Source organism: Sorex fumeus, unplaced genomic scaffold, assembly GCF_029834395.1.
Source record: "Sorex fumeus unplaced genomic scaffold, SorFum_2.1 ptg000129l, whole genome shotgun sequence".
Classification (NCBI taxonomy): domain Eukaryota; kingdom Metazoa; phylum Chordata; class Mammalia; order Eulipotyphla; family Soricidae; genus Sorex; species Sorex fumeus.
Genome location: NW_026606186.1, coordinates 4334529 through 4361448, shown reverse-complemented (window position 1 = coordinate 4361448; position 26920 = coordinate 4334529). Strand labels below are relative to the sequence as shown.

General features: G+C 52.2%; 1 protein-coding gene and 1 non-coding gene across 4 annotated transcripts in view; one reads left to right on the top strand and one right to left on the bottom strand.

The window, feature by feature from the left end:
- Positions 1–3555: 3555 nt before the first annotated feature.
- Positions 3556–3637, bottom strand: TRNAS-GCU (transfer RNA serine (anticodon GCU)). The gene has a single exon. It is a non-coding gene; the product is annotated as a tRNA-Ser (tRNA).
- A 2376-nt stretch (positions 3638–6013) lies between these two features.
- The window catches only part of LOC130045783 (multivesicular body subunit 12B), a 139904-nt gene continuing 118997 nt past the window's right edge, over positions 6014–26920 (top strand). Inside the window, exons 1-3 of one of the 3 annotated variants that reach the window (XM_056138651.1) lie at positions 6031–6173; positions 7018–7140; positions 16324–16449. In XM_056138651.1, the coding sequence (XP_055994626.1) occupies positions 16336–16449 (114 nt within the window). In that variant the 5' untranslated portion in view covers positions 6031–6173; positions 7018–7140; positions 16324–16335. Of the gene's footprint in view, positions 6174–6402; positions 6579–7017; positions 7141–16323; positions 16450–26920 lie in introns of those variants that run through there. The other 2 variants (XM_056138650.1, XM_056138649.1) reach the window with 2 other exon arrangements.

Sequence of the window (26920 nt, the reverse complement as noted above, 5' to 3'; positions counted from 1 at the left end):
AGTAACAACAAGTCTCACAATTTTTTTATGAGATGTACTGGTGCCTGCTCAAACAAAAATCAATGAACAACATGAGGACAGTGCTACAGGGCTACAATATATGATAGAAGTATGTATTCCAGGGCCGGAGCAATAGTATAGTGGATAGCGTGCTTGCTTTGCACGTGGCAGACCGGACTTCAATCCACAGAACCCCATATGGTCCCCCAAACACCATCAGAAGTAATTCCTGAGTAGAGTGCAAAACCAGGAGTAACCCCTGAGTATTGTTTGGTATGACCCAAAAAGGAAAAAAAAGTATGTATTTTTATGCTCATGGCCTATGATTTTATTTTTTTTATTTAAACACCATGATTTACAAAGCTGTTCATAAAACAGTGCTTTATCCAATTTTCCAAAACCAATCTCACTGCCAGTAGACCCTCCCTCTACCAGTGTCCCCCAGTTTTCCACCCCTCCTCTAAGCCTGTCCCTTCACAGGCACAATGGCCATATTGCTTGTTTAAAATGGGGGGTGGGGGTAGGGCTGGAGCAATAGCAGAGCGGGTAGGGCGTTTGCCTTGTACATGGCCAACCCGGGTTCGATTCTCAGCATCCCATATGGACCCTGAGCACTGCCAGGAGTAATTCCTGAGTGCAGAGCTAGGAGTAACCCCTGTGCATTGCCGGGTGACCCTAAAAAAATTGGCAAGTGGAATTATCAAAAAATAGTTCAATGAAAGTCAATTTTTATATCTCACAATGGTGTTGCTAAAGTAATTGTTTATGTCTTGCGGAGGTGGTTGGTGCTCTTTGAGCCTTCTGTGTTACTGTTTTCACTCATTTAGCTTGATGGGCTTCTTTGCAACTTTCCCGTCTAATTTGCTGTGCTCCTACTGGGCTGCCAGTACAGTGAGATTTGGAGATGTTGTGTGGCCGCAGATGCGGATGCACGTGAGCCATGCACTCCAGGAGCTGTAGAGCTGGGCCATTTATACTTTGGAGGATGTTGGGTGAAAGGGGCTGCTGGACTATGCGGTGGAGACGGAATCTGCCTGCCCCCATTGGAGAAGACCAGAGTTTTCAGCCCAGAGATTGATCTACCTGGGACAATTTGGAGATTGGTGGCTTGATGAGCTTCACTTGTGGAGCTGGGCAGCTGCTAGGCTAGAAGGGAGGAGAGTCTGCCTGCCCCCATTCTGACCCTTGACTTTATTTACTCAAGTTTTGTATTGTATTTTAATATGCTAGATCAATGTGATTACCACTCGAGCAGACATCATAACATAAGTCCCATTTTATGTTCATTATCATTAATATAATAGTCTTAAAATAGCATTAAGTCAATTTCAAGATATTTCCCATGTTTATTGATCATAATAATTAAAAATAACTTTGTTTATTTTGTTAAGTTCTATCACAACCCACCCCCAACTCATATTGATTCTTTGATTTGGATTGGGAGGGGGTTGAGCCATACCCTGAAGGTGCTCATGAATCACTCCTGGAAATGTTTGGGAACCATATGCACTGATGGGAATTAAGCCAGAGCCAGCTGCATGCAAGGAGGGAATTAAACCAGGGCCAGCTGCGTGCAAGGCAAATGCCTTAACCCCTGTACTGTTTCTCGACCTTTGACTTGATTTTACTAAATTTATAAACTGAATTGGGGAAATAGGCTTCTTGGAAACATTGAGATTTTCTGCCCAAAGATTTATAACATTTTCACATATATTAAGGTTTCTTTGATGACTTTTATTAAGTTTTTCTGGACTTTGCCATTTCTTGTTAAGGCTATACAGAGGTATAAGGTATAAGGTATAGCCTTATAATATATGTGAACATACATTAGTTCTTTCTCTCTCTCTTTCTTTCTCCCTTTATTTTTCTACCCCCTTTTCTTTCTTTCTTTCTTTCTTTCTTTCTTTCTTTCTTTCTTTCTTTCTTTCTTGTTTTTGAGATATACCCAGCAGTGCTTGAGGCTACTCTTGGCTTGGTGCTTAGTACTCACTCCTGATGGCGATTGGTGGGACAAACATATGACAAACCTGTATGCAAAGTACGCATCCCAGTCCATCGAACTCTCTCTTTCTTTTTAGACGTTTTAATTATCCCCTTCTTCCCCTCCCCCCATGGCTGCTGCTGAGGTGAGTGAGGGGAGCACAGACACAGCAGGAGCTCGCTGGGGGGTGGGGGTTGTGCTCAGACCCTGGATCATGGTGCTTGCTGAGGGTGCACTCCTTCTGAGGAGGGGCTTGCATACTTGCCCGCTGGAGATCTCATGTTTTGTGGTGTCACATGCATGCTCAAGGGTGGTGGGGATGTCACACTTCTGGCCTTTGCCACTCACACATCTATCTCTCAAGGGGCACTGCTTGCCAGGAGGGTGTCCTTCTGTTCTGGTGTTTGTTCATCCCTGTCTGTGGTGTGACATTGTGACATTGAACTCACTTGTGACATTGGGATTACAGACAGCAGAGTTACCAGGCACAAACAGAGGTGCTAGCACGGTGGCTGGCACTTGTGGACAGCATTCTCAGCCTCACATGTACAGATGTGAGGGCAGATGCTTAGCCACTGACCATCTCCAGGCTCATGAATATAATCTTTCTTTCCTTTTTTTTTTTTTTAAATCATACTTTGTGGTAAAAAAAAATGGGCCTCAGTGGTAGGATGCATGGTTTATCTGTGTGTGGCCCTGGGACGAATCCCTGGTATGCGTGTATGTGCACTCGTGTGCGCACACACACATACACACACACACACACACACCCCTAAATGGAAATCATGGGAACTATGGTATGTGTTACTTCGCTACATCTGAGTTTGGAAGAAACAGATGTATAGATACAAAAATGAGATCAAATGCAACCTTTTTTGCTGATAAATTGACTGAAAATTTGACCTCTTATCTGGAACCAGGAGGCTTTCTCTATCTTCCCAGGAGTTGGATATATTTACCTCTAAAGCAGCAGTCAGAGCTGGAAAAGAGGAATGGTCTGCAAAGAGATCTACTTCCTACAGTATGGAGAACACATAAAAATATTTATTTTCTGAAATCAACTCAAGTCCCACAGAGAATTCAAACCTTCTATTTGTATGCAGTGACTTTCCCCAATACTCTCTAATCAGCTTGAGTTACTCATCCCCTGCTAGGAGGGAGAGAGGGCAAGAGTCTTATTCTCTTTTGGGGGTGGGAGATGGGATGGGGTTTGGGGCCACACCTGGCTGTGCTCAGGGCCAGAATTTTATGCTAATAGAAATTCCTCTAGATGTAAATGAAGGCTTGGGCCATATATCTGGGGGATTATCTTAGGACTGTCCATTTTAATAAAGTTTCTAATACTTTCTGTTGATTCTCTTTTTTATTTTTTCCTTAACTTATTTAAAAAAGACTGTGTTCAGTGTCTTATGTTTCTAATTTACGTTTTCTTCTCTTATTGCATTGGTTTTATTCTGAAGCAATTATATCAGGCACCTTATTTTGTTTCTGACTTAAATGGCAAAGGTTTATTATTTTACCTTTAAGAATGTTGTTTGATTACAAAACCAGCATAACACAGAGTGGCTAGAAACCGACGAGGATGGGATTCGAACCCACGCGTGCATAGCACAATGGATTAGCAGTCCATCGCCTTAACCACTCGGCCACCTCGTCTACCTCGGCTATCTCGTCTACCTCAGCTATCGTCCAGGGGCTGGAGCGATAGCACAGCAGTAGGGTGTTTGCCTTGCATGCAGCCAACATGGCTGACCCGAGTTTGATTCCTCCGCCCCTCTCGGAGAGCCCGGCAAGCTACCGAGAGTATCTCGCCCGCACGGCAGAGCCTGGCAAGCTCCCCGTGATGTATTCGATATGCCAGACACAGTAACAACAAAGTCTCCAATGGAGACGTTACTGGGCCCGCTCGAGCAAATCGATGAACAATGGGAGGGCCTTTACCTTTACCTTTAAGAATGTTGTTGAGGTCTTCTTTAACCTACTAAAAGTAATTTTCTTTTTCTTATTTTTAAGAAATTATGAATGGTTGTTAAAGTTTATCAAAATCATTTCGGGGGGTGGCAAACCTAGCAGCACTCAGGACTTATTCCTGTCTCTCTCTGCTCAGGAATCACTCCTGAAGGTATTTGAGGGAATATATGTGGTGCCAAGAATCAAACCAGGGTTGGCAAGCAGCTTAACCCTTGTACTTTCCAGCCTCTATCAAAATATTTATTCTGTTGACAATATCCTTTGATTTATTTTCCTTTAATAGTACAATGAGTTTGCAGATTTTTCTAAATGTTGATTTATCCTTGGACGTTGATTTATCCATGGACATCCATGATGTGTTCTGACTTGTTTTTCAGAAAGCTGGATTTAAATAGAGCAAACTATTATGTGTTTGAGTTGTTCTATGTAGTGATTCCCTAGCAGAGATTAATCAATGACCTTTGAAAAGTGGCTTTGGATCAGTGAGTTGGGGAGATCTCAGGTAAATAGTTCTTTTTACTCCTTAACATATTAATTTATTAATTAGAGACATTTATTAATATTTATTGTGATACTTCAAAAGGTAGAACATAAATAGCTTATAGCACTTTCTTGAGTTATTTGATTGCAGAACCTTTCCCCCCCTCCCCAAACCATACTAAATCCCAGGGATGAATCTTCTAGACTTATGGAGGCTATCTATCAGATTTGGGGTCTCTGCTACACTTGGGAAATGAAATGGAAAACTCTTTGTCTTTTTCCTTCTGTTGAACACTTTTAATAATGTATGGACTTTCTGTCCCTATATACCCTATGGATACAGTCACTCACCACGGCTTCCTCAGAGGATTTCAAAAATGCCCAAAAAGGGAACCAAGCAATAGTACAATGGGTAGGGCTCTTGCCTTACAGGTGGCCGACCCGGGAACCATCCTCGGCATCGCATATGGTCCCCCAAGCACTGCCAGGAGAAATTCCTAAGTGCAGAGCCAGGAGGAACCCCTGAGCATACCAGGTGTGACCCCCACAACAAAGCAAACAAATACCAAATAACTCCGCAGCTGTTTCTTTAGAACCAACAGCAATTGTGGAAAAGCCAAGAATATGTGAAAACAAGAGTTAATGCACTGGCAAGTTGAGGATTCTCAGATCAGAATGCTCCAGCCACCTGCCCAAACACCTTTCCAATAGCACATGGCCTCTGGCTGAGGTGCCCGTGGGCTGCTGCAAGGCCTATCGGGTAAGAGGGGTTGCTGCTTCTCCCTTCTAGTCTAACTGAGGGTGCGGCTGAGGACGCCACTTCTCATGCAAGCCCATTTTACCCTCTGGCCTGTACCTTTCCTTAACAGATGGCTGCTCGTCCCTAGCCCCTCTCACTGGAGACATATCTCTGAGGCTGGGGGCGTCGCTGAGGGATTGGGGGTCAGTGAGAAATCTGTAGTCAGCAGCTGACCGGGTCCTGCTTAGCTTGATGGGGTCCCTTGGGAATGGAGGGCTTTCCTGCTCAACCACCAGTGAGTTGAGCAGAGATGAAGAATTGGTTGGGGGAGCAGTGGAAGGGCTGGGGGGCTGGTTGAAGGCAAGTTTGGGTGCATGTGTGCGCACACGTGCGCACGGTGCATTGTGTGCATATGTGCACACGTGTGTGCATGTATGTGCACGCGTGAGTGCGTGTATTGTGCATGCTTATGTATGTGTGCAAGTGTGTGTGCATGTGTGTGCGCGGGTGTCTGCGGGTGTGTCAGGCTGGGGGGTGCTGCGTGTGTGTGAGTTGCAGAGAAGGGGTGGGGGGTGAGAGGCTGAGATGATCATCCTGGAGGTCCGGGGTCTTCCCGGCATCCAGGCGGCGCGGAGGGGCCGGCGCCCGAGCCAGTGAGGCCTAGAGAGCCGCGAGCGCCGCGGGTCACTGGAAGAGACCATCTCCGCGGAGGGGACCTTGCGGCGGGCGGTGGGCGAGCCGGCGGCGGCTCTCGCTCTGCCCTCCCGGGCGCCCAGCCCGCGCCGGGCCGCGCCCCGCCCCCGCCGCCGCCGCCGCCGCCGCCGCCGCCGCCGCCGCCGCCGCCGCTGCCGCGCCCGGGCCAGGCTCGCGCTCGAGCTGCGGCGCCGGCCCCGCCGCCTGGGCCCCGGGCCCGGCCCCTCCCGCCCCGCCCGGGCGATGAGAAGCTGCTTCTGCGTGAGACGGAGCCGGGACCCGCCGCCGCCGCCGCCCCAGCGGGGAACAGTTAAGTGAGGCCGGGCGGGCCGGGCGGGCGCGGGCCGCGGGCCCAGGGGCGGGCGGGCGGGCGGAGCCGGGCCCCGCCGAGGCCTGCGGGCGCCGTGCCCGGCCCTGCCGCGGGGACAGGCCCGGCGGCCGCGGCCCGGCCCGGGCTCGGCCCGGTGGGCGCCCGTGGCGCGGGGACCCGAGCCGTGGCGGCGCCCCCGGGCGCGTCTGCAGGTCCCCCAAGAGGCGAGGCCGCGGCGGCCACCTGCCCTGCCCGGACGCCGCCGTTAGACTGGCCGGGCCGGGGTCCGGCTCTCGGTGGTCACGTGGGTGCAGACCAGCGTGCACCTGAGCCGCGGGTGTCACCTGGGCGTGACCGGGACTCCGCAGGGGGGCCACCCAGACCCGCGGGCACCTGTCTGCCAGGTGAGGGGCCCGAGCAGGCCCCCCAAGACCCAGAGTCCCCCCGCCTGGAAGGATGTGGGCCTCTTGGTGAGCACCCTCCAGGCAGGCCCAAGGGACAGGGACCGGGTGGGGTAGGGGCTAGAACTAGGGCCTAGTGCAGGGCACGTCAGAGCCCCTGAGACAGCCCCCAAGGAAGGCCAAGCCACGAGCATCTTTGTCCTTTGTGTTCCTGACGTTCAGCTCTTCCCGTCATTAACGATGTCACGTCTGCTCCCTTCCCCTGCCCAGCCGCTTGGCCTGCAGAGACCTGCAGAGACAGAGGCACCGGGGCCTTCTGGGGTGGGTCCCAGGGGTGTCCATCCCCTCCCCCCAGGGCAGACTGCAGGCCAGCGCCTCCTTAGGGCCCTTTTTTTTCTGGTGGTTCCTTCTCAACATAATCTCATTGTCCATTTCTCGACAGCTGGCTGGATCTCATCTCATTTTTACGGGCTAGAAAATCTTATCAGCTGTACCAGAAAGCATTAGAAAAGTTAGCAGATAAGCTCTTTGGAGGCATAGACCAACCGAAAACCTTGCTCGGCAGGTTAGTTACAGGCGTCACCTTTCGGGCGCCCTGGAGCGGGATGGGTGGGGGGCGGGGGGGCTTTGAGAGCCTGTGTCCTGCCCTGAGTGTTTTAAGTGGGGACCTCTGCGAAAACCCGGCATCCAGGCCAGAGCCAAGCCGTTGACATGGCGATCACCGGTTCATTGGAGCTTAGAATCATCTCTAATCCACGTTTTTCATTCCTTCTCACCAGCCCTTGGCCACATTCCTGATTCATGCCCGGGACCGTGTTTCCAGCCCAACCCCCATCCCCCAAGTGTGGCTGGACTCTGCGCTTATATGCCCCAACTGCTCTGCCAGGCCTTGACCATTAGACCTCAGCTCCAGCCTCCCGCTCTCTGTGTGTTCTCGGCCAGAGTCACCAGCGACAGTCTGGTCTCCTTGTCTGCATGGGGAAACTCATCCTTACCCCTGGCTCTTCTGCTCAGTGCTCAGGAGGGGCGCCGACCTGCCTTGTTTTCTGCCTATTGCAGGGGAAGGGAGCAGGATCAGTTCGTGTCCTGTGTTGAAAGTAGCTTTGTTGCGCTTTTTTCCTTCCCAGAATGCTCACTGTTAGTGGTCTTCGCCGGCCCCCTCTCAGAGCCACTGGGAAGAGCGGGTGTCAGAGAAAGAGCTCTGGGTTCGGGTAGGGGGCTGGGGATTGAATTTCAGGCTACCTCTGGGGACCTAGGAAGATCCTTAGCAAGTCGTGGAATCTCATAGGACTTTTTCCTTATTTGTGAAAGGATCTTAAGGATCAAAACTCCCCCTGCAAAGTCTAACATATGTAGCTGTGCGGGACCCTGCCGTGTGGGGGATCTTTACCATGTTGAACTTGTGGGCTTGACATGTGCACAGTTTTGAGAGGAGACTCCAAGATAGAGGGTACAGTAATATGGCATGAGCCCACTGCCAGCTGGGCACAGCGGCAGGGGTCAGAATCCTGTGACCTTCAGGCCCAGCTGTTCCCTGTGCTTCCAGTGATGGTGCTGGAAGCCAGTGGGGAGGATACCAGGGGGGCTCTGGTGGTGAGAGAATGGAGCAAATTACTCCCTAGTGGCAGGAGGGGGGCCGTGTGTGTTCAGAGTCTCCCAGGCTGGCTGGATATGGCCTGGCCGCTGTGTCTCCCTGGGAAGTCTGGGAGCAGGCCTGCCCTGCCTGCCTTCCAGCCCTTTGCTGGCCGGGCAGCCCCGGGGACTATGGCACCACAGTGCCATCTGCACACTGGCAGCTCAGGGCTGCAGGCATCCCTGTGCTTCTTCCTCTGGCCGGGGAAGGCAGGCAGGGAAGGCAGCTCCCTGTCCTGGCCCATGGCGACATCCTCTGGGCATGTGTTTGGTTTAGCTGCCACGTTTCTGGCGAGATGCAGAGCTTGTCCCAGCTGAAATGTGAGAGGCCTATGGGCCAGGTGCCCGGTAGTCCCACGCAAGTCTGAAGGGACTCCTTCCCCAAGGACTGGAGCCCATCTTGCTTGATCTGTGGCAAGACACCACCAGGTCAATTCTGTACATGCAGGCACATACACACACACACACATGCACACACATACACACATACGTACATGAACACACACATGTGTACTCATGTACACACATGAACATGCACATACCAGTTAGCAAAGTAAAATATTTACAAGACTATCCCTATAAAACCCAGCTCCCGGCCGCATTTGCGGCCGCACAACATCTTATTATCTCATTTTTACTTTGGACAAACTGGCAGGCTACCAAATGTAACCTGCTCACATGGCAGAGTCTGGCAAACTCCCTGTGGCGTACCCAATATTGCCAAACACCAGTAACAATGATGGGTCTCATTCACCTAACCCTGAAAGAGCCTTGAATATGGCACTTTTTAAAGAATCTCAGGGCTAGGATGAAGGAGACATTACTGGGGCCTGCTCTAGGCAATCGATGAACAACAGGATGGTCATGATCGTGATCCCTGAGCCATTAAAAAAGATAAGTAGGGGCTGGAACTGTAGTACAGTAGATAGGGTGTTTTCCTTACATGCGGCTGATCTGAGTTCACTCCCCAGCATCCCATATGGTTTCCCAAGCACCGTCAGGAGTTATTCCTGAGTGCAGGGCCAGGAGTAACCCCTGTGCATCGCCTAGTGTGACCCAAAAGGAAGCAAAAGCCAAAACAAAATAGAACAGAAACAACTGAATATGACAGCAAGAACAACAAAAAAGAGAAGTCAAGGAATTCTTGAGCTAAATAGGTTTAAAATATTCATGAAGTTCAGATTGTGGGTTTCAAATCTATACCTGGAATAGGTCTGTCTGGGGACGGGGACCCTGAAACCATCATTTTAAACATCTGCTGTGCTGAAATTTGCTACCGCACCTGTGTTGATGTCATTATTTCCATTGTATAATACACAAAACAAAGTTGATGATGTTGCTTTTTGGTGTCCAGATCAGTGGCCTTCAGCACCCGGTGATGTGAGAAGTCTCAGGTACCTTTCCATCTGCAAAACAAGCTCTGTAGCCAGGAGCCAGCTGCGGCCGTGGCCACGAAGCTTGCTCCTGGCTCTGTGCTCAGGGACCACATTGAGTGGGTTTGGATGACCGTCTAGGGTACTGGGGATTGAAACCAGCTCAACCACATTAAAGGCAAATGCCCCAGCCCCTGTACTCTCTCTACAACCTTTCAAGGAATTGTTTTAGGCAGGAGAGAGGGTGCTGCATCACCGAGCATTTGTTTTGAAGTTTTGGAGGGGTGACCATGCTGTGTCACAGGCCCATCTGTGGCACCCGAGGGCCCGCCTTCACCACCTCTGCCCGCCCCCCGCCTTTCCCTGTACTGGAACTGATGTTGGTTTGCTCCCCACACCCTGCCCAGGTAGCTCTTCTCTTCCATCTCTGGGGTCCTGGCAGGAGTCCCCTTTGCAGCACCCCCCTCCCCCCACACCTGACCCCGGACAACTTCCTCTAACCTACAGATTCTCTGGTGTATCTTATTCCTCCCTGGGTCCCAGTGTCCTGGGCAGTGAGGTCAGAACCTGATTGGAGTGACAGCAGGGCACCACTGCACAGCCATGTGGGCCCTCTCCGATGACAGGCCTGTGTGTCTCCCTGGCCCAAGTCGATGTGGGGTCTGTGCCCTCGTTATGGTTGGGAGATCATTCCCCTTCCTTACACATATGAGCACCCTGTCACCTGGGACGGAGCCCCTGCCAGGACCCAGGCACCATGGTGGACATGGCGCCTTGGAGCGGTGCAAGTTTGCTGGGGAAGGTCATGTGAAGCCTGAAATGGGCCACAGGACATTCTTGAGCTGGCAGGGGAGGGTATGGTTCTGATCTGTCTCTAGATCCCCCAGCCTTGCTGCTCCTGGGACCTCCCACCAGGACTCTGTTTGCTGGGCATCAGCCTTCCTTCTTGGTCCTCTTCCTGCTCTGCGGGGCACAGCAGTCTGGCCCTGAGATGGCCTGCCAGTAGGTGACCGACCATCATCTGCAGGGATTTGGGCAAGTCGGGGTGGGGCTCACGGTATCCCAGAGACTGTTTCCTCTTCCTGCGCTACAGGCGCACCAGGGCCCCTGGTTCTCCTGATTTGTGTGGTTCGTGCAGTGCTGGAGCACTGGCCCTGGATGTCACCTTAAAGGGTGACTTCCAGGACTGAGCGCTGCCCTACTCAGGGTGCAGCTCAGGGAACACCCTGTATGCCTCAGAAAGTTTGTAGAAATTCTGTTTGGTCGTTAAGTAGTTCGTAGAAACATAGGCACAGGGGCCAGAGACATAGCTCAGAGATTAAGGTGCTTCCTTTGCATGCGGTTGACCCCAGCTCAATCCCCAGCACCCCATGTGGTCTCTTGAGCACCACCAGGAGTGATCCCTGAGCACAGAGCCAGGACAGGCCCCAGCCTCCCACCACCATAATAATTCCAGGACCGGAGAGATGGTGCAGGGGTTAAGGTGCCTGTCTTACATGTCTCTGGCACTGTATATGGTCCCCTGAGCACAGGGTGAACCCACCCCCACCCCCCACAGTGTTGCTGGGTGTGGCCCAAGCCCCCTCCTACCCACAAGAAGAAATCTAGGTTTGGGTCAGATTGAATAGATGCATTTGTGTTCCAGAAGGTGAGACCATTATCGGGAAAAGGGAAGCACCATTGTTAATTTTGTAGCTGGGAAATTCTCCGGGATAGAGAAGAGCTCCTTGAATGATTCGCTCTAGTTTGCCAATACCTCTGCAGATTTCCCGACAGCCCGTGGACTGCTCTGACCTCACCACAGTCAGCAGTGAGTGTTGGTGAGGGGACTGGACTTCTGACCCGTCCCTGGGAGAGCGGGCGGTGCTGGGAGCAGCCTGGACCCTGCCCTCTGCCTGGGCTCCAGGACACTCTGGCCCCTGCTCCCTGGGTGTGTCTGTGGTGGTGTCTATTCTTAAAGCCTGGCCACAGCCTCCCACAGGGCCAGACAGTGTCCTTCTGCCAGTGACCCCAGGACTCCAGAGGGGCCCTGTGTTCCTGCAGCTATCCCGGCCACCATTGGAAAGCAAGCCAGGGGTTCCCCAGCCAGCCTGGGGACAGAGGGTAGGCAGGATGGCCAGCTCGGAACCAGACAGTGGAGATGTTTTCCCACTTCCCTCCCCAGCCCCACCAGCTGCAGGGCCCCAGGCAGGCACTGAGGTCTGTCTGTTCCCCCCTGACTTTGGACTTCAGCTGACTGTGAGGTTTCCCTTCCTAAGTGATTCTCATTTCAGTTACAGTAACTCAACTTCACTGCCCCCTTGATACTTTGATACTTTGTCTCACTTTTCTCCAAAGTGGCGGTATGCAAGTCACCGGCTCAGCGCCCTGGCCAGCACTGATGGCTGGCCGTGGTGGGCAGTGCTGGGCTGTGCTGGGTAGATGCATAGCTTCTGAAGGTGGCGGCGCCCTGTCCTCCCCGTCCCCCCCCCCCCCAACGTAGGGCTGGCCCCCTGGGAGGCACTGTCAGTGCCTGGCCCCGCACCCCACCCTGCCACTCCAATTGCCTCCGCAGGACCTGAGCTGAGCTCTGAGTCGGGTTTTGATTTCAGTACAGGAGTTGATAAAATGAGATAAACCCCAGGCTCGCGGGGCTGGGGAAATTAAACAGAGATGATATCAAAGTTCCCCTGAGTTTTCAGCATTGATTCAGTAGCTTGGTTTTCTCCCAGGCTGCAGGCAGGCCTTTGATTCTGAAACCGTGTTCGCCCCTGTTAAACCCAGCTCGGCCAACTCTCTGGGATTGAGGACGGGTGTTGTGAGTCTTTGATCCATTGCGAGGAAGCAACGTGCTGTCTAGATGAAGGGCTCTAGAGTTCAAGTTTATTTCTTTGCAAACGGGATGATAGGACTGGCAAAGTGATACGATGCCTGCGGCAACTGCCCCTGGCTGCCCCTGACCCCAGCGCTGACAGCACCGTCCGCATATGTGGTGCATGGACCGTCTTGCAACGACGTACGTGTACATGTATGACTTAGAGCAGGGCCTGGGGAAAATCCTCTCACGTGTAAACTTGGGCTTCCCCTGCCTGATTCACCTTGTCCCAGGATGTGTGCACGCGCAAACACACACATGGTCACACCTGCACACACACACACACACACACACACACACACACACACACACTCTGCATGTGCCTTTCATGCATGACCCAGCCACACACTCACTTTCACATACCTTCATACCCCCGCCCCCAGGCACCTCCACTGTCATGTGCACAGAGAAGAAACAAAAAATAATTTTTAAAAAATGGGCACACCCAGCCTCACGTGCAGGTGGGTGTGGGGTTGCCTACGGGTGCACCTTTGAGCACGTGCTTCTCACGGGCAGTGCGTGAGGCTCATGCGGCCACCTGCACACCCGCCTCCTGCCCGGCCTCGATGACAACCCCATCTTCCCGGCCGGCCCAGTCTGCACTGGTGATGCCGAGGCAGGAGGGAGCGAGGTCAGCCCCGGGCCTGTCACAGCAGCGGTGTGTGTATGTGTGTGTGTGGGGGGGGGGTGGATGTTTCCCTGCCTCCCACCCTACCCCCTTCCCCCAGTGCCCCTAGCCCTCTCGCCGCTGTCGATGGGCTTGTGCTGCCATATATCAGCCTGTTCCCCCAGTGCGGTGCTCGGCTCTCCCTCATTAGGCCTAAATTTACCTCCATCCTGCACAAACACAGCCTTAGCTCATTTTTATTGTGGTAAATTATTTACGAGGGAATCCGCTGTGTCTTGAAATGGAGGTGTGGGGAAAATTAGTCGCTGGCTACTTTTATCTTTCCCATCTCTCGCCGCCCCACACCCCCATTGTCTCACCTATGGAGCTGAGGCTCAGGAGGAGACCAGAGGCTGCTTTCTCTGCCGTGTCTTGGGAAGCAGAGCTGCCAGGGGGCACAGGGCCTGGGGCTGGGCAGTCGTCAGCCTGACCGATCACCGGCCACTTGCAGCCCGGCCACTTGCAGCCCAACAGCTCGGTGTTCTCTCTTGCAGAATGGGGAACATCCAGCCCTCACTGGGGTGAGCCTGGTGGAGAAGGAGCTGGAGAAGCACTGGAGAGGGCAGGGCTCTGTGCCATGCCGGGGACAGGGGGGCTCTGTTCTGTGTAGTGGACACTGAGCGAGCAAGGGGCTGCTGGAGGGGGGCTGCCCAGGCGCAGCCTGGCGTCTGCCCAGATGGCCAGAAGTGGGTCTGAAACACCCCGCCCCGCCCCCACACCCAATGTGGGCTGCCTGTTCGGCCTCCTGTCGCCGGGACCCGGCCTGTGTCCCTGAGCGGCCAGGTCCTCGGAGGGGCCATCGCTCCTGGCTGGCACTTGGCTCAGCCGGCCAGGAAACGGGGAGTGCCAGTTAATAAATGGCCTTTTGTTAGGAAGGTCAATTGAAGTGACGGTGGAGGCGCTGTTCGAAGTAATTTGCAGTCAGAAAATATGTAATTCGGGGCGAGCGGCTTTGAGTGATCGCCCCTGCCGTGGATATCTTGGGCGTTTCTCATTAAAAGCTTCCTCTGCAGCCGCCCGGGGTCCCCCCGCCCGAGCCGGCTGCCCTGCGCCACACGCACAGTCATTTGTCTGTACCTCACAAAGGCTGCCGGGGGAGGGGGTCCCCCCTGCACCGGGGTATGGCTGCCACTGCCACTCCGGGGAAGAGAGAGAAGAGGTGGCGGGGTGAGGGGTGCAGGGGACTCTGCTTCCAAGAGAGAAGCCTGATCTGTTCTGTCCACCTGGCATGGTTCAGGCCCTCGGGCTGCAGCAGGCCCAGGGCACAACCACCCCATGCTCCTTTGTCTGCCTCTGTGGGGGGTCGCGGCCATCTTGCCTGGTGCATGCTGGGAGTGGCCCCTCATTCAGGGCCAACCGGCTGAGCAGGAGTCTGTCAGCAGCGGCCCAGGCTGGGTGCTATGACCGGAATTTACCGGCAAAGATTCCCAGCCCCCCTTCCCCTCCCCACTCTTCTGCTAGTAGTGCCAGTACTATCTTTTTTTTTTTTAAAAAAAAAAGCAAAAACTTACCTTGCATGTTCTTTATTAAATTCACAGCATGATATTTTAGCACTGGCAGAATTTGTACATTCTGTTAATGAGTTGTTAATTGCCAAGCATTTTGGTAACCAAGAGCAGGTACTGATATTTTGCAAACTGCAGCCTGTTATTTTTGTGGTACCCAATAATGTGGGCTTGTTCTTTCTTCTTCTTTTTTTTTTTTTAACCCGTTTTCTCTTTGGCTGCTGGGGAGAGTCCTTCCCATCCTTCCTCCCCGGAGGCCGTTTGAGTGTTTCTCCATTCAACAGATATTTGCTTCCGGCCAAAGGCCCTGAGCAGATACCGTCAGAACTGACTGTGATGCCGAGAAGCACTGTGGGCTTGTTTTAAGCAGGTTGATGTAAGGCGCAGCTTCACTTAGCTGAAGTCTTAAGTTACCAGACGCAGTGCTGGGCATCTGTGCACCTTTATTGGACACTGGGTCCCCCTGTTTGGGCACACCTGTTTCCAGAACCTTTGTGGGTTGCACAGGACTCTGGCTATGCCCCACCCTTACCGCGCCAAGACCCCCAGACCCCCGCATAGGGCATGTTGGTGCCATCTTTTTTGGGAGACCGCAGACATTTTCAGTAGCCTCTGCCTTTGGGGAGTTGAGGCTGGAGGCTTCACTTTTCCTCCTTCCTGCTTCCTGACGTGGAATGGGGGGCTCTAGCGCCTTGAGAGGTCTGGCACGCCCTCCCATGTGGAACTTAGAAGGGGCTAGGGTTTAACCTGCTCCCTTTCACAGCTTGTACCTTGGAAAGTACGAAAAGTCATCTCCATGAGGCGTTACCTATTTCATTTGCTTTCTGGTGCATCGCCACGTGCACATGGGCCGCCCAGACCCAGGACTTGCTCTGTTCCGCCTGTCTCCTCTGCTCACATCAAGAGCAGGTCCGCAGTCAAAGAATCATTCAGTTTTCCTCCTCCCTCTCCAGAGCCCCTGCAGGAATGATGGTCATTGTTAGTGTTTAACTGTGAGCCAGGGCTCCCATGACCTGCGGGTTTCAGCACAGTGAAAGGGGTCTTTGATGCCTCGAGACCGGTTACGTTTCTGACCCCTTTTCGCCTGAGAAAGGCAGCACGGATGATGAGCATGGCCAGAAATGTGTCAGATTTGTGGCATGGTTGATTTTGAACACATTTGGCCCATGGCTGTAGGAAGCTGTACAGGCACGGGGCATGGATGCCGCCCATGTTTCCCCACGCCCACCAAACCTGCCACGTTCCTTCGCATCCTGTTGAACACAGACCATGCGCTGGGGTCCACGTCGTAATAGTGGCTCGCCCAAGGACACCAGCTATCTGCTGGCCCTGGCTCTTCCTCGGCCCCCCACCCCGTTTTTCCAGAAGGATCTGTCCTGAAGGAGAGAGAGGCAGGCGGTGTCTGACTCACCTTGGGGGCGCGGTTGGACAGGAGTGTCCAGCGTGGTTTGCTTTGGGCTTGGAACCTGAGGGCCATGCTGAGGTCAGGGCGGGGTCCTCGCCCCTGTGTGTGTGTGTGTTCTGTGCCCGAGGCAGTCTGGAGGGCAGTGAAAGGGGCCCCCAGAGAGAGCTTGAGTTCTGGGCCCCAGGAGAGGACTGCGCTGGGCTGAGCTGGTGCATCTTCCCTGTGACCCTCGACCCCGCTGGGGACCCCTGCCTCGCTCGCCGTTCGCGCGCAGCCTGAATGTCATGCTTTCTCTTTGCTTTCTGGAACCAGGACCAGTCCACCATGCCTGAGGTCAAGGACCTCTCAGAAGCCTTGCCGGACACCACCATGGACCACCCCATCACCGGTGTCGGGGTGGTGGCGTCACGGAACCGGGCCCCCACAGGCTACGACGTCGTAAGTCTGGGTGCTGCTTGTGTCTTGGGGGTTGCGGTTTGAGTGGATGAGGGTTGGGGGGGTGGACAGGGTGAGACCCCCGGGGCTGTGTGCCATTGCCATGTGGAGTCTCAGCAGAGAGGGAGGGGAGGAAGGCGGGCCGGGCGGGGTTCTGCTCTGAAGACAGAGCGTGGGCATGAGCTGTTTCCTGGACATGGGTTCTGAGAGTCTCCAGAAAGCTGGGGTTGGATCCACTACGTGGACCATAGCACTTTTGCAAAGTGACAGGGTCCCTGTCCTAAGGATGGGCCCCACCCTCGGGCTCCCACCTCCTTCACTCTGGGCAGTTATCCCAAACCTTCTGCCCTTTAGCAGGGAGCCGCTCACTCCTCGGCCGACAGTGGGGACGGGATGCCGCAGGCCGGAGGCAATCCCTTTGGCTCCGCAGGAATAAGCGTATGCCTGTTTGGTGGAGCTGGACGGGCACAGCTCGGCCCCAGGAGGGACCTGTTCTCGGCAACTGTCTGGCAGGCATCCTCTGAGCCCAAGGAGTTCTGGTTTCCACTCTCTCAGTCCCTGAAGACATGCAGAGAACAGGAGAATAAAGGGGCAGGGACTCCCTCTCCAGGCATTGAAAAGGGCCCAGTGAGTCACCCAGGCGTGGGGGCAGTAAAGGCCCAGGCCGACCTTCTCCCCCTCGGCCTCCTGGAAGAGTCTGTGGAATCTGCCGAGGGCAGGCGTGGGTGCTCCCCCGCCCTGCTGGGGAGGAGATTTCCCAGCACCCCTGACCTCTCCCTTCCTGTCCCCCTCCTGACCACCCAAGCATTCCAGCTGTCGCTGTGTCAGTGTCCCCATGCAGAGGGGTTGGCGCACGCAGAGCTGCAGGGGCGGCTGATGTGCAGAGGGTCGGGGTGCCCGCCACGTCCCCGCTCTGCCCCCTGTTTGGGAACCGAGAGACGCGGTGGGTGCGCGTGAAGGAAGGATGAGAGTCGACTCACCAGAGGCTCGGGGCTCGCCTGTTGCCAGACATCAAAGCACAGTCTGTGTGCCCGTCGTGCCACCACCCGGACCTGACAGGAATAGCTTTGTGCCCTCAAACCAGGGCGAAGCGACACCAGGTCTTCTCAATGCGCAAAGCCAGACGCGTCTTCTAAGGAACGTGAAACGAAGGAGCCAGCTGGGCCTCGGGCCTAGCCCACTGCTTTCCTGGGCTGTGCCTCAGGGGTCACCCCTCCCTCCCAGGACAGCTCCTTGGGGGGGCCTCCCCGGCTGCTTGCTGCCCCCCAGGGGGACTGGTGGGTCCCTTTATCACTTGGTCTGTACCTTAGGGGTCATCTTGAATGGTCTCTGCTCACAGGCGGTCGGCCTTTGGTTCTCTGCTTTTTTGAAAAGTCTCGGCATGCCTGACAGGAGCGGAATCTATCCCTATGATTTTCTCCAAGCATCCTGCCCGCTCGGGGCACGGGAGGGCAACGTCAAATGAGTGAAATTAATAAGCACATTTCACCGGGCTGTTGCCGAGGGTGTCCCGGTGAAAGGTGAGCAGGGCAAGAGGCCGCGAGGTTGCAAGACTCTGCCTGGGGGCCCCCACCCCGCTTCCCCACCCCCTGCCCTGTCTCCAGAGGCCCTCTCAGGCTGAACCAGGCAGTGTGGTCTGTGTCCTGACAGCAGGCACTTCCCTCATGAGCATCTGCCCCTGGAGGCCTGGCTATGGCTGCAAGGGGCAGGGCCTACGGGGGGCCCTTCTGCTTCTTGTGTTCCAGTTTCCTCTGAAACTGGTGTCCGAGCTCACCATGGCCACAGTGGCCACCTATGCTGGCTGCCATGGGATTGGGGCCTCTCATGGGCCCATGTCCGCAGGGGCCCTGTTCTGACACAAACGCAGGTCCTATGGTCATGGGAAAGAAACGTGCTCAATGGTCCCTTATAAAACCATCGTCTCCTCGCTTGCCTTTGTACAGCTCAAAGGCAGCGTCTCAGGCCACATGGATGCGCCTCAGGGCGTGGCTGAGCCTCCCAGTTTTGCCGTCTTGGTTCCTACTGGCCCAGGTCTCACACTCGGGGTGGGTCAGTGTCCTCTGGTTCTCTGCACTCAGGGGGTCGGTGCAGCGGGGACGAAGTGAGTCTTAGGTGACCTAGAACGCCACTGTGCCTGGTCACAGATGCCGGGCGCTTGCCAGAGGGCACGGTGCTGTTGCTTCCAGTCCCCGGTTGATGCCCACTAGGAGGAAGATGGGAGAACTTGGCCTGGCATTGACCTTTGACATCCAGCCCGGGTGGTGCAGTGTCTGAGGGCCTTCATGGCGGATGTCACCAGTCAGCTTCTGTGACTTCCCCAGCTGTGTGTCCCAGCTCTGGGCCTGTCCTCTGAGCACTGGGGACACATTAGAGTCATGTAAGGGCCAGGAGGGAGGGGGGGGACCAGACCCAGGTTCTGCTTCCAGAAGCTTCTAGTCTAAACAAAGAGAAGGCGAGTTGAAGGATCAGACTCATACATACAGATTGGAAGGGCAGGGGCCGCTGCTGAGGGAAACCCCTGCCCTTGCCAAGACCCTTTTGGCCTGCCCTAGCTACCTACTTCGGTTCTCCTGCTGAAATTCTGGGTGGGGAGTATGTAGGGACTCCACGTGTCAGGACCTGTGTCCGGCAGTGCAGTGCTCGGCCTTCTCTGGGCCATCCCCAGGGGGGACACTCCTGCAGCGGGCTCTCAGCTCTGCCTTTCTCCCCGCGGGTCTCTGGCTGACTCCTTCCGCGGGTGGCTGTGGGTCCTTGCCGCTCTGGGACTCTCTTCCCACGGTTCCTTCTGCCGTGGCCTCACTGGGTTCCCAGGAAGCAACTGAATCCAGAGCTGCTTTCCCTGAGACCTGGGAGTCAGGGACACATGTGAGTATGAGCTCATGAGACCTGGGCCAACTCCCTGCGTGTCCTCTGTACTGCGCCGCTCTGAACACGGGCTTCTCCAGAGCAGGGAGAGTGGAGAGCACACATCTCGGGTAGAGATACCCCCAGAGTGGGAATGTGCCCCCACTTACCTTTAAAAAGTTGCATTTTAAGCATTTTAAACTTTCAAGGAACCTCCCAGGGGCTTTCCAGGTAGATGTATCCGTGGCTCGCATGTCGTGGACACCCGCTTCTTCCTGCCCGAGCTTCTCTCCACCGGGGTCCAGCCTTGTCGGGGCTGCTGCCAGCACCACTTTACATATTTACATATCAGAGTGCAGTTTCTCTGTCCACACAGTGGATCCAGCCTTGGTGCTTCTTTGCTACCTTAGGGCTAGTGACAGAGTCTGTGAGCAGACGATGTCCGGGACCCCCGGCTGTGTGTGGGGAACCGGAGCAGGACCTGACTGACGCCTTCCGGCCACCCTGGCCCCGCGTGGCTGAGTCTCCCGCACACATGGCTCTTTTCAGAAGCGGCTTTTCTGGAAGCCACCAGGTATCCCTCCCTTTTGTTTTGCTAGAAAATAGATTAAAGGAGAGACAGGACAGGGGTTTTCTGGTCCGCCCTGGGGCCTCTGTTTCCTGTGGATTTGCCAGCTTTGCTTCTTTCCCCCATCTTCCCATGCCCGCCCTGGCCCCCTGCAGGGCCCCTGGCTGGCCTCGAGGAGAGGGGATGCAGAGAGGAAACACATGGGCTTCCGCAAGGGGAGCCAGGGGAAGAGCCAGCGCCTGGGTCATTCTGCCCCTTGTCTTCCTGGGGTGCCCGCGTCCCCCCACACTCACTGTGCATTCCGGGTTGGGTGCAGAGTTCCTCCCCTTAGGGCCTCTCCCGTTGAGGTTTCCTGGAAGGTGGAGGGCCGCACTCTCCCACCCCCAGCGCCCTGCTCACTGCCGCAGGGTTTGCTCTCTCTTGCCAAGTCAGCCTTTGTACTTGAACCCAGGGTCAGTCCCAGCACTTGCAAGAAAGACTCTGCAAAGGCCTTGCCGCCTCTGCCATCCTCAGTCCACTCCTGTCCATGTCGTCACTCAGATTCACCCTGCAGGAGACAAACTAGCTCCTAGAGGAGGGGTACAACAAGTGTGGGGGGTGGGGCGTCCTGCGGGGAAGTGCCACAGCCTCTCAGGCGGGCGCAGGGCCAGGGGGCAGGGCCTTCAGTGTGGCGTCTGCAGGAAGGGCCAGGGGGCCAGGCTGCGCTGACTTAGGACACTTGAAATCATTTCAGGGCTTTTCAGTAGTCAAGACTCCTGGTCCTGCTGGGTTCATTTGGGGGCAGTGGTCTGGAGAGTTCCCCGGAACTCAGCTTACATATTAAAGTCTGCTCTGAGGCCAGTGGTTCCTATCTCTGGGAACCACTTCACCGTCCTCCATAACCACGGGACAGCCAGTGACTGTCTTCCAGTTCTCCGTTCCATGCCTTTGAAAGGTTACCTGAACAGGATCGCACAGCAGGAGTCTTCCCCGATTGCCTTGGGCTTGGGGGTTTGGTTTGGTTTTATTTGTAGGTGAAAACAAGCACAGCAGAATTCTCTGGCATTTCATCTGCAGAATCAATTGTACCTATCATCGATGCGTCTTTTTTTTATTGCTCAACAACATTCATTCCATTGATGTGGCCATCCCGTGATTTGCGTAACCACTCCCTGATGGAAGGGCTGCCCAATTGTTTCCAGCTTGATATACTTATGAATAAAGCGGCTATAAATATTTGAGTGCAGGCTTTGGGGGAAAAGATAAGTTTTTATTCTCCTGGGATCAGAGCCCCGCTGGACCTGCTGTGGGGTGCTCCCTCTCTGAGCATCTTTCCCGAGTGGCTGGGACCCTCTCTCTTTCCCCCAGTAAGAGTTCAGCGGTCTTGTTTCTCCCTCACTTGTCAGCATTTGTTACCGTCAATATTTTTGTGTTTTAGCCAGTCTGATTGCTCATTTGGTTTCAGTGTGTTTTTACTCTAGTGAGTAATGACCTGGACCATATTTTTCATGGGCTTATTTACCACGTCATTCTAGGGTCAGTGAAATGTCTCTTCACATCTTGCTAATTTACTTTTTCTGTTTTGTGTTTCTGGGGAGCACTCGGGTGCTGTTGAGGGACTCCCCCAGGCGGTGTTGGGGATGCAGACCGCAGAGCCTGGGCTCCAGCCCTTCGAGTTCTTTCTGGCTCTTGAACAGGGTCCTTTAAGAGAGGACGTCGTGGTGGGGGTAGGGAAAGTTTTAACTGTTTACAAAATTCTATTTTTCTACGTTTTTTTTTCTTTTTGTTCTGGCACAGCGGTAGGGCGTTCGCCTTACAAGCGGCCAACATGGCCGACCCGAGTTCGATTCCTCCGCCCCTCTCGGAGAGCCCGGCAAGCTACCGAGAGTATTCGATATGCCAGACACAGTAACAACAAAGTCTCCAATGGAGACGTTACTGGGCCCGCTCGAGCAAATCGACGATCAACGGGAGGGCCTTTACCTTTACCTTTTTTTCTTTTTGGGTCATACTCAGCAGTGCTCAGGGTTTACTCCTGGCTCTACACTCAGGAATTACTCCTGGAAGTGCTCAGGGGACCCCATGGGATGTCGGGATGGAACCCAGATTGGCTGCATGCAAGGCAGTGCAGCCCTACCCTCTGTGCTATTGCCCCGGCCCCTGTACTTTTTTTTTTCATTCAGTGATGCTCAGGGCTTATTCCCAGTTCTGTACTCCTGGCGAGACTCAGGGGACCGAATGGGGTGCCAGAGCTCTAACTTGGCTAAACTGAGTGCAAGGCAAGTGCCCTCCTCGCTGTACTAGCTATTTGGCCCCATTGTAGATTTATCGTTTCCTGTTTAACATTGACATTGCTGAAATATTTTGACTTAAGTGTCATATGAGGCATGACTGAGCTCTGAATTCTTTGTCTCTCCCTGCACAGCCCCCGAAAAAGTGTGGCATTGTTTTTGGAAGAGCTGGCCTTCCTCTTGACCTGCTCTAGGCCTCTTAGAAAGGCAGCAGGAACATTTGTTTGGTTTAGTTCTAGGTGTCTGGCCCTCTGGCTCAGTGTCCATTACCGCAGCTGTCTTAATCCGTCTTAAATGAGGGATGGGGGGGAATGATTCCACCCTCTTTGTTCTCTTTCAGGGTTGTTTTAGCTGTGCTGGAGTCTGTATGTCAACTTTCAGGGCGTTCTAAATCTAGGTGGAATTTAGATGGGAAGCTGTGATAAACCAGCCTATTGCTTCCTGTCCCAGTCTTTATAGTTTGCCTAAGCAGCTCCATTGGTTTAGTGCTGTGCTAACCTCCAGTGTCACCCTCCAGTGATGAAGAGATGGGCTCTGTGCATGTGGATTCTTTAGTTTTCACTTGGAGAGATTTTGCTTTTCTTTTAATTTTGGTGCCCGTTGCTGTTACAAAGAAACATAGGCGGCTTTCGTATTTCCATTTTTGTAGGACTTTACTGAGCTCCTTGCACATTCTGTGGGGTTTTCTCTGTGACTCGTCCTCTCATCTTCTCTTCCTTTCTTGCCTATTTTGTTTCCATGCCTTCTTGTGCCTTTTTTGCAATGCTAGGACTTCCTGCTTTTTCTGTTTGCCTAAGAGTGGCAAGAGGAACATCCTTGTCTTGTTCCTGGATCTCCTCACTCAAGTTAGCTGTAGTTGTCTTTGTGAATGCTCTTTGTCCAGTGGAGGAAGTTCCTTTCTGTTCCCATTTTTCTAAGAATTTCCTTGAAAAAAAAATCATGAACGGCTTGTGTGCCTTGACTTTTTCGTGTTGATCACGTGATTTTCTGGCTTTAACTCAATAACATGGTTGACTTCAGTGGTTTATTTTTGAATACTCAACCAGCCTTGCATCCCTTAGGGTCCCACTTGGTCCATGGCACAGAAAGAATTCTTTTACTTAATTGCTGCATTCAGTTTGCTAATACTTTGTTTACAATTTTTGTTTGTACGTTGTATGCTGATTTTGTCCCTTTGTACCATTTTTGTCTGGGTTGGTAATACAGAATTCACAAAGAGAATTGGAAGCTGTTCCTTCTTACTTCTGGTAGCTTGTGTGGAACCGGTGTTGAATGAATGTCAGACAGGCATTACATGTCATGTGGAATGTTCTAGAGAGATTGTGTGGGCCTGGAAATTTATTCTTTGGGAGTTTTAAAATAACAAATTCAATTTCCTTGTTAGGGCTATCCAAGTCATCTATTTCAAGTTGTGATAGTTTGTTTTGAGAGCTTAGTTTCTGTGGGTTTGTTTGGTTTTTTTTTTTTGGTGGTGGTGGGGGAACAGATTCACTTCATCTTAGTTGTCAAATTTCTGTGTAGAGTTGTTCTGAGCATTTCCTTCTTCTCCCTTTGATGTCTGCAGAGTTTGCAAAGTTGATGCTGTGATCATTTGTTTCTTCTCTCCTGCCGGCCAATCTTCCTAGAAGTTGGTCGGTTTTATTAGCTTTTCTAGAAAAGCAGCTCTTTTGTTTCAATAATTCTTCTTTTTGATTTTCTCAATTCCATTGATTTTCTGCTTTGATCTTTCTTACAACCTTCCTCCTGCTTGCTTTTGGGTTATTTTGTTCTTTTTCTCTATTCTTGAGGTGGGAGCGCAGATTGATGGTTTGAGACTTTTTGTCACTTCTAACGTATGCATTATAATGCTATTAATTTCCCTTTGGCACTGCTTTAGCTATGTCCCACAAATTTTTATGTCCCGTTTCCATCCTCAGTCTCTTCAGTGTGTCTTAGAATTTCCTCTTAGATACCTTCCTTGACCCATGGATAATTGAGAATTGTATTGCCACGGTAATTTAGAATTGCTTAGTTTCCAAGCATTTTGAGGTTTTTCCTGTAATCTTTCTGTTAATGGTTTCTGGTTTGATTTTATTGTGATCAGAGAACACCCTTCTGAGTGATTCCAGTGTCTGTCAGTGTTGAGGTTTGTTTTATAACCCGTGAAACAGCCAATTAGGTGCCTCTGTTCCATGGTCGCTTGAACAGTCTGTATTCTGCTGTTACTGAGTGGAATTTTCTTTCAATAGTCAGTAGACCTTCTTTATTGATAGTGTTGTATTTTCTATCCTTGCTGATCTTCTGTTCAATTGTTCTACCAATTTTTAAGGGGTGTAGAAGGTGCCAACTCTTCATTTTGGAGTTGTCTTTTCTTCTCTCTTACTTTTACCACTTTTTGCTTTGCATTTATTTCGCAACACTGTCATCTAATATATACACTTTTAGGAATACTGTGACTTTGAGGCACTGGCCATCTTATAATTTTCTTATAATTTTCTGAGCTCTGAAATTTGTTTGTTTGATCTGTTAGCAATGCAACCACTTCTGATTTCATTCAGTTAATGTTTTTATGATACTTATTTTTTGATACTTTTACTTTCAACCTACCTCTAGCATTTGGAATGTTTAATTATTTAGTTGAAGTATCAGGACTTATAGTAATATTAATATTTTAACCGTGCAGTACTACTACACTACATTCATCACCCAATGAACTGTTTCCTTGTAGACAATCTGGAGTTAGATTGTTAGATTTAGTTTTAAAACTACTTTGTTGGGGCTGGAGCGAGAGCACAGCATGTAGGGCATTTGCCTTGCATGCAGCCAACCTGGGTTCGATTCCCAGCATCCCATGTGGTGCCCCCAGCACCACCAGGAGTAATTCCTGGGTACATGAGCCAGGAGTAACCCCTGTGCATTGCCAGGTGTCACCCAAAAAACCTACCTTGCCAATATGTCTTTAATTGCCAATCTGTCTTTAACCATTTGTAGTTAAGTCATTATTGATTAATATTAATAAATCGTCACTTAAACCTGTAAGTGTTTCTGTATTTTTTCTAGCTTTACTCTCTGTTACTTGCATACTTGCTAGAAATTCATCTTAACATAGCCACATATTGGGGGTGTATTTTTAATAGATTCTTAGGTTGTATTAGCTATTTCACTCTGTGTGTGTGTCTCACAACAATCTACTGGAAATATTATTTTACTAGAAGCATAGGTCTCTTATTATCTCTTTATCCTTCCTCTTTCAAATCATACCACAGTGTTCTAATTTTTGCTTCTGCCACTAAGTGTAATTTGCAGTATTCAAGAGTAGAAGGAATGTTGTTTTTATTGACCCATGTATTTACCCACTACGTTTTTTCTTTCTCTGTGTTTCAAAGTTCCTTCTCTAACCTTTTTTCTATTTTAGAGACCTTTCATGCCATTATATCAGACTACGTCTGCTGATGACAAGACTCTTACTTTCCTTTTGTTTTTGTTTTGTTAAGTATGAGAATGACACCGTCCAGCCCTTCTTCCCGCATTTACTCCTGAAGGATATTTTCCTGGATATAAAATTCTGGGTTGACAGTTGTTTCAGCCCCTGAAAAGCCCTGTGCCCTTGCCTCCGGCCACTGGTTAGTCATCAGACCTCAGCTGCCACCTGATTGAGACTGCCCCTACACGCCAATCCTGGTTTTTCTCTTCCTGCTGTGAAACTCCTTCATCCGGGGCTCTCAGAAGCTGAGTCGTGAGGTTGGTGTGGATCTCCCCTGTCTGGCCCTGCTTACCTTGCTGAATCTTTAGTCAGGCCAGATCCCAGCATCTTTTAATCCAGGTTCTCTGGGTACCCCGTCCAGCCCCTCTCTCGTCTCCTCTACAACCCCATGGGCCCTGGGATCGTTACTGTTCAGAGGAGGGTTTCAGCTCTCGCTCCCTCTTCCCAGATTGCTTTTCTCTCTTCTCCAGTGCAGTGCTCATCCATTAAGTTAATGTCAGTTACTCCATTTTTCCATTCAAAGTTTCAACAGGATTCTGCTTTCTATTTTTCTATTTATCTCCTCCTCCTCCTCCTCCTCCTCCTCCTCCTCCTCCTCCTCCTCCTCCTCCTCCTCCTCCTCCTCCTCCTCCCCGCCTCTCCTCCTCCTCCTCCTCCTCCTCCTCCTCCTCCTCCTCCTTCCTTTTCTTCCTTTGTAAATACTTAGTGGAGCATTTTCACAGTGGCTCCTGAATTTTTAATTTTTCAAACCTGATTTGGTTTGAGTGAACATTGAGGACACTTCTAATTCTTTTAGAAACAAGGGAAGCTCGAGGAATACAACCAGAAACGTGATATATTACCAATTATTGTTATAGTATGTGCACACGCACAGACAGACACACATACGTGCACATGCACATGCATGCACACACACATAATTCTGATATCTCTGTCATCCATATTTGAACATCTATTGATTTGCTTTTAGTCATTTGCGGCCTTTGTGTTTCTTGTGATTTTCTTCAGTGGATGAGTTTTGACGGAACTTGGGTGTTTGGGGCTCTGCCTGAAAAGACTCTGGATGTGATGAATCCCTCTCTCCGGAACCCCTCCTCCAGCATGAAAAGAAGGGGGCTCCATTCCTTGCCTCTCAGAAATCCGGTTTCCCCACCCACTCCCAAGGAGGCGAGGCTCCCCGCTCCTGTGGGGACAAGGTGGGGGTGCCAACTCCCCACCTGCTCCCTACCCCTCCCCATTAGGAATGTCTCATGCCAGCTCCCCGTGGCCTTCCCTGCATGCCAGCATCGAGGTGGCCCGGTTAGGTGGCAGTCTGCCTGTCTTTTCAAT